At 40.7% G+C, this 13,041-nt stretch overlaps 2 protein-coding genes across 5 annotated transcripts; one reads left to right on the top strand and one right to left on the bottom strand.

Annotated features, from left to right (window-relative positions):
- Positions 1-4,092: 4,092 nt before the first annotated feature.
- Positions 4,093-10,230, top strand: hnf1a (HNF1 homeobox a). Of its 4 annotated transcripts, none has more exons than XM_061070769.1 (10): positions 4,093-4,626; positions 5,658-5,857; positions 6,016-6,193; positions 7,229-7,464; positions 7,582-7,724; positions 7,821-7,962; positions 8,053-8,217; positions 8,296-8,411; positions 8,506-8,590; positions 9,662-10,230. In XM_061070769.1, the coding sequence occupies exons 1-10, from the start codon at positions 4,328-4,330 to the stop codon at positions 9,706-9,708; spliced, it is 1,611 nt and encodes a 536-aa protein (XP_060926752.1). In that variant the 5' UTR covers positions 4,093-4,327; the 3' UTR covers positions 9,709-10,230. The 4 variants fall into 4 exon arrangements, with proteins under 4 accessions (XP_060926752.1, XP_060926754.1, XP_060926751.1 ...); XM_061070771.1 differs by lacking the exon at positions 9,662-10,230 and adding an exon at positions 8,933-9,647; XM_061070768.1 differs by having other exon boundaries at positions 4,094-4,626; positions 7,229-7,428; positions 9,575-10,230.
- c5h12orf43 (chromosome 5 C12orf43 homolog) lies at positions 9,940-12,554 on the bottom strand. Its single transcript, XM_061070772.1, has 6 exons — positions 12,440-12,554; positions 12,082-12,109; positions 11,050-11,148; positions 10,883-10,956; positions 10,699-10,786; positions 9,940-10,588 (listed from the first exon to the last, which is right to left on the bottom strand). Exons 1-6 carry the CDS (start codon positions 12,552-12,554, stop codon positions 10,228-10,230), a joined length of 765 nt encoding a protein of 254 aa, XP_060926755.1. The 3' UTR covers positions 9,940-10,227.
- Between the last annotated feature and the right edge of the window lie 487 nt (positions 12,555-13,041).

Raw genomic sequence — 13,041 nt, 5'->3', positions numbered from 1 at the left:
GTAACAGGTGTTCACAGGACTTAGTTATTGACAAAACGTTGATATTGATACTTACATCTGCTGATATCTACATTATAGCATGTTATAAATATTTTTTTGATGAGTCATTTGTTAAATTTTAAGCTTGAAGTTTATAACTACATGTCTTTTTCTGACAGGCATTGAGCTTTTATTATGTAGGTAAAATCTCAGTACTTCCTTTCAAATGCTGGATAACTTAGATTAACTTCACACATTTTCTATCATAGTCAAATAGCCTCTTAACAGGCACAATTTACAGTTACAATAACTCATCTGTCATCATGTCTTCACTGGTTTAGTGACGTATTCAAAAGTGAATTCACAACTGAAAATCTTATCATGACAGTTTGACGAACCACATGTAAAAACACAGTGAGTTGACTGATTGATTGATTCAATTATTTATTCAGCAGTAAAAATATATAAATAATCAAGTGGAAAAAATGAAGAAATAATATTAATAAAAATAATATTTAATATTATAAATAATTTAAAGATAATGTCTTGATAGCAGTGAAGACATAATTCACACACAACTTGCTGTTGTATAAATGTGTTGACGTCACGGTGCAATGGTCAAGTCACAAAGTGAATCAGTTTCACAACTGCAGGCCAACAGTCAGAGTTGGGAAATATGTTATCAATCATCACCTCCAGCCTGTTTAAATAGGTAGACATGTACACCCTGTTTCTCCTTTAAAGTCATACAACTCATTTATACTGTAATAATGTACGGTACTTGAATTTACAAATACAAAATGGGGAGTTACATTTCCAGACGTCAGTCATATTACCTAATCTACTAAAACTACCTATCCTCTGATAGTCATTGAAGTCAATGGAGAGTTGATTTGTACGAGTCTTCCTGTTTGCAGCTGTAGATATAACCGTAGATACCACAATGCATCAGTGAATCTTCCATAATGCAAACGGGCTTGTGCAACGTGGTGTAGCAGGAGGTTTGGGTGCTGTGTTCTTATTCATTGCCGGGGTTTAAGTATTTAATTAGTTCCAAAGCCAGCTCCGGCTAATCTTCTCAACACTGACTCAACATGTGACCTGGTAGCCAATGTTAAGGCCAATCAATGGCCTCAAACAAAGACAATGACAGCTTTGACTTAAGGGCATAAAACACATTCTGTCACACTCAGGAGTTTGTTGCAAAGTTTGGAGGTTAAAGGCCTGAGTTTTGAAGGAGTTTTGTGCATACTTACACTAAAATATATAACATTAAGCAAAGGATAGTGCTTGTTATGTCCCCACAGGGCATCTATTTTTCAGGGTAACTTGGCAAACTAACAAGGGATGCACGTACACAGGTTTAGATTTGTAATTGTCGTCTCTAACACAGTTCTTCCTCACTGGGTGCTGAAGCCAGTGTCCTGCCTGCACACAGGCCTATCCGCTATCCTCTGCAGATGAGCAGATGAAGCTCTGGAAGTGGGACAGGGGCTATTTGGACAGGAATTAAGGGGTGTGTTAAATTTCTGCATGCATGATCAATGGGGTTGAATGGCGGCGTTGGGGACGGGAAGGGTGGTGGAGTGGGGAACACGAGGCTGAGGCAGAGACACAGAGAGAGAGGGAGCTGGCGGTGAGACTATACGCACAGAGGCGGCCAGCAATGGCTCACTAATGAGAGATGGACAGTGTGGATTGTGTGTCATTACCAATCAACATAGCTTTGAGTTCTCTGTAGAGGGAAAATGGAGGCTCTAATGTGTGCTGCATGTGGTCCTTTTTGATAAACCCTGCTTGTGTGGCGGAGCATTAGTCACAGCGGTATCTGAGCCGCTGGAAATCCACACACACTGCCCTCTGTCTGTTTGCTGAGGAGTGTCCTCTGAATAGTACAATGGGACTTAATTACAGGTCAGTGGCATGTCTCAGGAAGATAGAGGGAGCTCTGTTACCCTTCCAAATACAGTATAATGCCATCTTCCCAAGGGTGGGGTGGGGTAACACCAGCTCCACACAAAAAGGTGCGGATAGGCTGAACCTGAGAACGGGATAAGGTGATCCAGGCAGAGAAAGCGAGCGTTTTCAGAGAGTGAAGATAAAGAACTACATTAACTCTCAAAGGTTTTTCTCCCCTTTCAGTTTGCCCTCTTTTCTTCCCAGTCCACTTCCAACTCATCATTCCTGCCAACTTTCTCTGACAGAAAAAAAGACAGTGGATTAAAGACAACAAAAAAAACCTGAAAGTAGGAAAATGCTGAGTTACAGCTGAGTTTAAACCTGCCGTCAGTCAGCTTATATAATAACTCACATCAACTTCGCAACATGAACAATATTTTGGCGTGATCCTTAACTTTGTATCGGAAAAGGACAGATGTTTTACTGGAGATGAGTGGCAGCAAAGATAACAAAATTATATAAACAGTTTAAATATCAACAAGTGAGCCAATGGAGTGTAAAATAATAAGTTATAGATATAACCTCAGGTTAAATCAGGGGTTCTCAAAGTGGGGTCAAGGAACCCCTAAAGGCCCCGAGGGGTTCCAGGGTGTCCCCGGCATTTATTTTCACTATAATTTTAGCGATAAGTAACTATCTTGGTCCTGAATTTCATACAGGTACATATTCTGAAAGAAAACATTTAAAAACTAAAATCTTGTTAGCTGGGGGTCAACGGTCTGGTTAAGATGCTTTACAAGGGAAATAAATGATAACGATACGCATACAATTTCATATTCAAAAACAAAAGGAGAATATATAGTTAATAATCAAAAGGAAGGTCAAGTCATGCATACAAGTTACCAGTGGTGGAAATGTACTAATCAACTATTATACAGAAACAGGAACTGAACACGATGTGATACTTCTGCTCCACAATAGGTAAATTATGCACTTCATTTATTTGACAGATATAGTTAATATTAAGACTTAACACTTATATAATCAAATTCATTGTTAATGTGAAACCAGTGGTTCTCAGCCATTAACTCCTTTATCCTTATAATATTATAATTCAACAGTCTGCTGCCCTTTGCAGTTCCACTAAAGAGACATTCTATCTGTAAACTATTTTATTTTTGTATTTCATATGGTTTCATTTTAACCAAAGAGCTAAAACTCACAAAAGCTCCTTTTCTGTCATGAAAACCAAAATAGGCTGGACTCTGTGCAATCTGCACAAAAGCAATAGTTCTACACCAAATTCTCCTAAGACCTAATCGCTGAGATTCAGTACTAGAAGAATACTATCCTACGTTTTTATGAGCTTTGCCTCTTTTTGCTCTGGCTAATTTCATAAGAAAATTTACCTGTAGGTTTTTCTTTCAACACACCAAAAATATACACAGATTTCTCACAATCAATAAGTCAATCCTTGTGTTGATTGGTTGCACTAAACTGTAAAGAAATCTAGGTTTTGTAGCCTTATGTAGATTTTCTTGATACTTTAGTTTTTACCATCGGGAATTCAGTCATTTATGAACACAGGCACAAAAAATATTCGGATGAAATTTCAAGAGAGGACTTTGAAAAGTTTCCATCTCTATCTCTTCTCTTCTTCTCTCTTCACAGTGTGTGCAGGCCACAGCCTGGAGTCACTCTGCTCCCCCGGTGGGCTGCTCTCATGTGTCGATGGCACAACAGCACTCTCAAGTGGCTCATACTGCACAACAGCTCATGCTATGGTTGCATTCAGTTTATTTAAGGATAAGCCTGTTCAATTTATTATGTTAAACTTTGGCCTACAGACATTTTTTATTTCCTGTTTCAAAATTAAAATGTGGAAAATCCATAATTCAAATTTGAGACTACAAATATTTTTTCAAAAGTCAGCTCCTGTGTGAAAACAGAATATCTGCACATATAAATGTACCTCACAACTTCTCTGTTATGTTTTCATAGATTGTCCTTTGTGGCTGCATCGAGAGGTGATCTGGTTTCCTCCACAGCTCTGTTTGCAGCGTTAACATCTCCTCACTTTTATTTATTGTTTTTTTAAACTGTACTTTGGTCACTGTTGGGGACTGACAAGAGTGGGGACAAAGTTCACAGGGCGCATGTAAGGAGGAGGGGGTGAAGAGGAGGAAGGTTAAAAAAAAAGAAAAGAAAAAAAGAAAATTGACCTTTGAAAGCAAAACAGCAGGTGGAGAGCTAAAACCAGGCAGCTCAGGACACATCGGGAAGGAAATTCTACACAGAGGAAAATGAAAGTTTAAATTCTGTGGAGCTGAAGTGGGACTACGGCTATAATGAGACCCAACGCTGGCTGGCCGGCCGTCCTTTGAGCGTGGTAGTGCACATGACAGCAGTGTTTGTTTGCGAAGCAGTAGCGAGGTAAGGCATCAGACTAATGGAGGGAGAGGAGACGGCCAGTGCAGCCATGCCGAGGCCGAGCCGTCTGACCTCTCTTCAGGAGCAGATGATCTGGGCCCTGCTGGAATCCGGACTGTCCCGGGACGTCCTGGTCCAAGCCCTGGGGGAACTGGAGCAGGACAGGACGAGTGCTGGTGCTGAAAAGGGAGAGAAGGGGGACGGCGAGAGCTCAGAGGAAGGAGAAATGGATTTCCCACCACCTATATTCCGAGAGCTGGAGAAGCTTTCCCCAGAGGAGGCGGCCAAACTGAGGGTTGAGGTCGACCAGCTCCTGCAGTAAGTAGATCCCAGCACTTCTCTGGCAGCTCCATGACAACAGACAAATTGCCATAATCTCTCACCTACTGCTGTTCTCACACAGCAATTTGTCTGTGCCTCCCAATAGGAACTGATTAGTTAAATTTGAAAATGCCTCAGCTCACCATCACCCCCTTTTTTTTTGTATACCCCCTCTCTTTCTTTCACCTTCCCAACTAAGCATGTGAGAGTTGAAACAACAAGTTTACCTGTCAGCCTTTTTTCTTCTAAATCTCTTCTCTCTCTTTACCAATTCCTCCCTCATTCTCCTGCTACTCTGTCCCTCTCTCTCTCTCTCTCTCTCTCTCTCTCTCGCTCTCTGCAATCTGGCTTCTGAGGCGAATTTAAAGAGGGTTCCTCCTATGCTAGTTACTAATTACCCACCCCCATCATTATTCTCCGGACATTTCTTAATAAATAAGTTACATGCATAGGTGAAGATTAATGGAGGAGGGCTGGTCACGAGAGTTCATGTTTACACAACACACAAGTGATATTTCTACATTCAGTTCTAAGACCTGATTTGTAATATTTGGAATGTACGGATTGGATAAGAGATGTTAATCTTTTACAAAGCAATAAAATATTATTTTGCTTCTAAAATACAAAAAATATATATCTGAGATGAATTTAAATCAGTTCAAATTGGGGATTTTGGCTGTTTTGTGTATTTTCACCGCTCCTGACTTGACATTTATAAAGCTTCAAATGAGGCTTTATAAACCTTTTACATGTTTTTCCCCTCCAGTGATCTAAAAGGCCTGGACTTTGCCCCTGTGTGCTTTCCCTTATCTCTCTCTGTCAATAAGCCTCCCTATACTTCCGTCTCAGTGGCCATGCTTTGTGTCAAATGTAAAAAAGAAAATCTGTACCTGCTAAGGACTTTTCCAGAAGGGATTTCATTGTTACAAACACCAAGAAGAAGCTAAAGGGATATGCTTCATTCAAAGAATTTTAATTCTAGGAGGATATAGGAGGCAAATGCACTCAAAAAGGTCTTTCTCTAATAGGGAGGACCCCTGGCATGTTGCAAAAATTGTGAAAAGCTACATGCAGCAGCACAATCTCCCTCAGAGAGAGGTGGTGGAATCCACGGGGCTCAACCAGTCCCACCTCTCCCAGCACCTCAACAAGGGCACGCCCATGAAGAACCAGAAGAGAGCGTCTCTGTACAGCTGGTACGTCAAGAAGCAGGGCGAGATCAGCCAGCGTGAGTACTGAGGCAGATGTGGAGCTGCAGAGACCCAAGTTTCTGCTTTCACCCACTGATCACATTTCACACACGCACCCATTTTCACACACTCATCAAATATCAGTCCTCTAGGAGACTGAGGCCAAAAGAAAAACACAGTACCATTTTTCTTCCAGAATTTACCAATGCCAAACATGGCATTGGATCGTTGGATGAGCAAGAGGAGGTGAAGAAAGGACGGAGGAACAGGTTCAAGTGGGGTCCGGCGTCCCTGCAGATCCTTTTCCATGCCTACGAACGACAGAAGAACCCCAGCAAGGAGGAGAGAGAGGGGTTGGTGGAGGAGTGCAACAGGTGATATATAGTGAAGACAACAGTAGCCATGATGCCCCTGATATCTGATCTCATGCATCTTGCAATTCTAGATAACAATAAATACTCATGACTAAATCAGCAAAAGTTTAAGTGATGGGGGGAAAAGAGTTTGCAGTGGAAAAAAACAAATGGCATTATATCTTTTCTGAAGAAATGCTGCTAAAATCAGATTGGTACCATAGCCTGTATATTAAAGGTTTGGTATATGTAACATCACCTCTTCCCAATGGAGACCCACCAGCTTCAAACCAGCCAGGAGAGCTCCAACAAATGAAACAAATACAGAAATCGAAAGCTGATGTGACTTTAGGAGAAAGAAAAGGTGATAATCCCGTAAAAAATTTAAAAGGTGATCGAAAAATAGGTTGTTGTCGTCTGTAACGTATAAAACTTTGTGGTAAATCGTGATAGTGGTGGCAGCTGATCAAGATTGCTTGATATACCTACTCACATATTCCACCATTACTGGCAATAACTAGTCCGATTCAATTGTCATTGCTGATCAATTAATCTCTATCTGACATTTTCTAATGTATAAATACTAACATTGACAGACTTCTCTATTATACTACAAACTGTTTCTTCTAATCAATGTTTTAAATATTGTAATTTTGTTGATGTGTCCAGCTACACAGGTAACTCATTTCAATTAGATGCTGAAATTAGTCTTTGGTCTTTTTCATTCAACTACCATAACTATGAATGAACAATTATATGATTAAAGATGGCTAACCCTTTTACATATGTGGAGACTGGCTGGAGTCATTATTATTTGAAAGTAGAAAAAACTTAATGTCTGGACTAGTTTAGTTTAGTTAATTTAGTTAGTTTTACCTCATATCTGACGACAAAAATGTACAAAAAACATTTGTGTTCCTGCTGGTAGGTTTGTATGGTGCAAATGCTGACACCTACAGTATGTTAAGCAACCGTAGGGTGATACTCATAGTGGTTTGTAAAGAATCTCATACAGAAAGAGCTAAAGTCTTAGTCTGTATGTCCCTCCTCTCTCAGGGCAGAGTGTATCCAGAGAGGAGTGTCCCCCTCTCAGCTTGCTGGATTGGGCTCCAACCTGGTTACTGAAGTCCGGGTGTACAACTGGTTTGCAAACCGCCGAAAAGAGGAGGCCTTCCGTCACAAACTGGCCCTCGACACGCCTTTCACCAACCAATCTGCCTCATCCTCTAACCTCAGCCTTTCGAGCCCGGACCATGGTAATACCCTACCACGCTTCAGACAAGCACAAACAGGTTAAAAGGACAAAGTGAAATCCGGGAGAATGAGGGTTCTGTTACACAATGTTGGACTTCCCATGGCCAGATCTCTGGATGTTGTCTCCTTAGGGACTGACTTCATTTGTTTTCCAGGTGTGAAATACAGCCAGCAAATCCTGTGTGACACTATGAGCTCAGCCAGGGGTAGCGGAGGAGAGAGAGTGGGACGTCTAGTGGTCAGCCCTGTCCAACTGGAGCCCAGCCACACACTCCTCGAGTCGCATAACCACAAGCCTGTGAGAGAATGTGAAATGGTTCCTGTCCACATTAGTTTATGGTGTATAGTACCTGTGCGCTGCTGCCATGACGATCAAGTTGTCCTCTTGTCTTAGGTGTCCAGCAGTGGTCCACTGCCGCCAGTAAGCACTCTGACCTCCCTCCACAGTCTGTCTTCCTCCTCTGCTTCTTCCCAGAGCCTCATCATGGCCTCACTGCCCAGCGTCATGAGCCTGGGGGAGTCCTCACTCCTCATTGGTAACATTTGCTCACCAGTCTCATTTCTGTCCCTTGTAAGTAAATAAAGTAAAATCTGAAAACCATGTGTTTTCACATGTTGATTCACAGGTTTAGCCTCCACGCAGCCTCAGGTCGGGGGTGGTTTCACAACGCTTCAGCCAATCTCCTTCCAGCAGCAGCTTCAAGCCTCTTCACAGCTGCCAATATCACACCTTCAGAGCCACATGTGTGCCAGTCCGTTCATGGCCACCATGACGCAGCTGCCCTGTCACAGTAAGGCTACAGCAATGCAATGAGATGAGATAAACATGTTAGGCGAGTGCAGAGTTATTAATCTGTACCACGTTTCAGTGTACAGCAAGTCAGATTCACCACAGTACCACTCGTCCAGTCTGCTGTCACAAACCATGGTCATCACTGACGGCAGCAGCCTGGGGAATCTGACCAGCCTCTCCACTGTCAGACCGGTAAGAAGAAAGGGTTCAAAGCAATATTTAGTATCAAATGATTTAGTATATTGTGCTTAATTTTCACGTTTTCATTCATTCATGTTTTGGTTAGATTCTAACGGAGGATCCTGAGGAACAGACCGACCCGAACTTACAGGAAGAGTCTCTGCACCTGCAGCCTCACACACCTGTGCCAGGTGAGCAGCTGTAAATAAGGGTGTATTCCCCCGACATCTACATCCTAATACATGTTTGGATTGACTACTAATTACGTAAATATTAACAAGCTATCCTACCTAGTGTGAATGAATTTTTGACCATTCCCACACTTCATTTATCATTGATATATATTTTTAAATGGATAAAATTGCAATGGAAAAGATGAATTCGAGAAGTTGTGATATTCTGCAATAATGTGTTTACACCTAAGATTTTAAAGCAGCATTTTGGGAAAACATTTGTTTTCTTCTCCTAAGTTAGATGAAAGAATTAATATCAATCTCGTTTCTGCTCATCTAATATGACTCGGGTGGCAGCAGATGGGTTGCTTGGCTTCTTTAGCTGTCTCTCAACCTCAGGATGACAGCAACAATCCAAGGAATAACAACTTCTGCTCAAGAAATAATCTGAAACTACAAAAAAGCTTGTACATCCAAACTTGGTAAACACTAGGTGCTGGAAAGAAGTGACAATCCCCGTGTTCAAGCTCCCACAAACGTATTTATTTTACCTCCGGGTTAAATAATGAGCCCCTTCTTCAAATGTGACCTACTAGAAATAATCAGAGGAATAACATGGCTTTAAAATTTCGGTGTGTGTAAAAATAAAAATAAATTGTTGTAGTTGGTGGATTTTTTAAATCTTCGGTCAGGGTCAGGAGAGTTGTCTCCCCGTTTCCAGTCCTACAGAGAATATCCCCAGGCTCCACCAATGAATGAGTAGTATTGATTTTCTCAACTTACTCATCAAGAAAACAAAGCATTTATGTGACTCAAATCTCTGCACTGGTTGAGAATATTTGGTTGTATCTTTTAGTAGAAAACGGTTGTTAGGTGCTACATCAATGTCCACACAGGTTTTAGTACTCTTTTCATCTCTGAGGCACTAGAAGGAAACATTCAAAACTAACTTTGCCAAAAGCTTTGCTCTCCAAATAAACCTAGTTTTCAATGTTTCGTCAGCCACATCTTCCCAGAGCCTGGAGCTGTATCCTGCGTCTCAGACGACAGACAGTCACCAGTCTCACCTCCTCTCACCTTCACCAACAGATATCATCTCCTACATCCCCACACAAATGGTCTCTACAGCACAGTAGCAGTGCTCGGGTAATGCAGGGCCTCCTCCTCACTATTAGATGGACTGATAGTGTTTGGTGATGAGCAGCTACCTCTGGGGTCTCCAGAGAAACCTGGAGCCGGGGGCTGAGGAGGACGATTCAGCTCTGATGTTTCAAAGACTCTCTGACTCGACTGTAAAATGAACAAGGATCCACATTAGAGAAGATTTAATACAAGAGACAATCAACAGAAAAATCAACAGCAAAATGTATTTTTATCAAATTTTTTTGTATTATTCAGAAATGGACCATTTTGTTCAGAAACTTGTAATCCAGACTTATCAAACATTATTATTCTTTTTTATCGCTCTGCCTTGAAATGTGTTTTCACACTTCAATGAGTCTCTTTCATGACAAATTGTGGTAATTTCCAGTATAACCATGGCAATAATATTAAAATATTTTGAATTATATGTCATCATCCAATTATTGCATGCTTGTGACAGAATGGAACATAGACAAACATCCTAGAACAGTGAAAGGCTATTCATTAGAAATTCAGTTCGAAGTTTCTTCCATTCCGTTTCCTTCTCGCTTCTTTTTCCTCTTCCGTTTAACTTTGACTTGTTTGTGTTCCTGTTCTGAGATCCCATGCTCATTGTTAATGTGAGCATTTACCAGAGAACTTCCAGTGTCCACCTGTGCACTTTCCTCCTGATCCTGTTTCCTCTTTTTCTTTTTCTTAACAACATGGCCCTCTTCTCCCTCGGCAACCTTCTTCTTTTTCTTTATTATTCCTGAGCAGGGAGGCTCCGTTGAGGGAGGTGACCGTGTGGAGGGCAGAGTCAAAGAGGGCAAGAGGTCTTTGTGCGACACAGCTGCCTCTCTCAGCCTTGCCTCCATCTCACTGTCGCTGCCACTATGAAGGACAGAGAATTCATCATGATATATTTACAGGTACAAACAAATATATATATCGACATTTATGATGAAAATACAAATGAAATCAAAATTATAGTGAGTAAGAACCTTGAGCTAGGAGCTGGCCGACGCCTCACCGGAGCTGGAGGCTCCTCAGCTGTCTGTCCTGGGATGGATGTAGAAAACAAACGAAATCCTGAAAAAAAAATAATTCCTGATTAGCACTGCTTAAAAAGAAGACTGAATAAAACTCATAAAAGCAGTAAAGGTTTAAAAGAAAGAGAAACTTAACCTTCATCATCGGCATCATCGCCTTTTGCTGATTCCACACAGGATGAAGACTTGGTTTGCGTTTCTGAAATGTGACTTAACACAACATACATAGAACAAATGGAGGTGAGAAAACTGGTGCAACCTGAAAAGGCTCACTTTCACATGTGAAACTTTTTAGAAAGTTACCTGTCAAGAAGATGTCCCAACTTTTTGGCAACGTGCGTTCGGAACCCTTGGCTGACCTGGAGCTCGTTGCCATCGTGTTCATGTTCCGCGACGACAACACTGTTGCACAGCAAAACAACATTAAAAACTACTCCCACTTATTATTAATTCTGCCATTTCACTATTAAGTTGCACTGCTTTGACCTGCATGATAATGAAAATCTTCTGCACAGATGGTTGAAGAAAAGTGGTTGAATTTCTAACCTGTGTTTACATTGGTGAATAAAATGATTAACTCGAGGAGCCTCAGCTGTTCTGACTGGAATAAATATATGAATTTATAACTACATAGTTCTGTTGAAAGATCCTTGGTTCAACGTGCATGCGAACAGTCAAGCCAAAAACGTAAAAAACCGTAAAAAGTACAAAAGAACATCTCAGTATTATACCGTACGGGAATGAACAGATAAAGAGTTCTTATTAGTAGAAGTCCTAACAAGATGGTTATTATTTTCTTGAGACAGGTTGGCGACTGCTAGCGCTTAACATGAAACATCCTAATCAAAAGCATTGATTTCCAGTTTCCCATACACAATATTAAAGACATTAAAATATGCATAACTGACACAGCATATTAATCCTATTTAGATTTATAACACTGAAATGATAAAGATACATGTAACCATGTCTGTAAAACGTATTGTATCTATTGCTATAGGATTCTCATTAAGGCCATCAATGGGGACACAGAACCTTTATACACTCTTATAAAAAGCGTTTCCATAACATGGTTTAAGATTATTTATTTTTTTGCCCTTATTTAAATTATATTACATTCAATCTTATATTTTGTGTTTCATTGCTTTATTTGATCCATTGTCAATGATGAAAATGTTAAGATTTCGAATTGCACTGCATGTACTTTCTGTTCTTATGTGTGTGAACACTTTGAAAAGTGCTCAATAAATAAAGTTTATTATAAGTTTACAACTGTTACACTCCTGCTTTATGTAGACTGGGTATTGCTTGAGTGGTTACAGGAAACAGACATACCGTTTAGACTGCTTCACATTGTTGTCCTCTGAAAATACACAGGAAAAAAAAGTAATCAACAGGAAATTAACTGTAAATAATGATATACTAGTAATGTGGTGATATACTAGTACACTGTTCAGGTAGACGAGCACGTTCAGTGTTAAGCTACAGCTTCGGTGCAGTTAGAGAAAGACAATGTGTATCTTTAAGTTTGTCATGTTACATTAGCTCAACTTGAAGTACTCAGCTAACACATCTGTACATGGAGGAGAAGTGTGATTGTGGGTGAACTTCAGCATCGCGACCAGGGGCTTGTGAAGTCCTCTCTTACGTAAACAAACAAACAAAAACACAAACAAACAAACACAAGGTTCACCTTTGCCCTGCACAGGTCGGGTCTCCCACACGGCCTCCTGACACCTCCTCAGAGCCTCGTCGTCGCTGCTGGACTCGTCTGACACGCCGACCATCTTTTTAACCGAAGCCGCCATGTTCAGGACGCATGTGCTGCCGCTGCAGTCTGTTTTGAGCCGAGCATTCTGGGAAATGTGGTCCACTCGACGAAGGCAGCGATAGGCTAATTTCTCGAGTGTTTTTTTTGTATTCGTCCCCGGCTTCGTATGAACAAGCAGCAATCAAAGTAAAATAAAGTAATAGTCCAGGCAAAGTAACCCATTTTGGAGCCAAAAATAGAAGTAATTGTAAAAGAATTTTTTACTATGCTACTTTATTACTATACTTTTACTATGTAAAGTTTTATTGTGGTAGGAGTAAAGGAAAAAATTAAGCCTATTTGGGTGTATTTGGGGCATATTCGATTAGTGTATAGCTCACTTGCATATTACATTTCATTTTCAAAGAAACTTGTAATACAAAAAAATGTACGTTTCATGGGTACTTTCATTGTGTAAAGTTTTATTTTGATAGGAGTAAAGGAAAAAAATAGCCCCTTTGGGGTGTATTGTTGCCTGGCCTTAT

Source organism: Limanda limanda, chromosome 5, assembly GCF_963576545.1.
Source record: "Limanda limanda chromosome 5, fLimLim1.1, whole genome shotgun sequence".
Taxonomy (NCBI): Eukaryota; Metazoa; Chordata; class Actinopteri; order Pleuronectiformes; family Pleuronectidae; genus Limanda; species Limanda limanda.
This window is presented reverse-complemented; position numbering and strand designations above follow the sequence as displayed.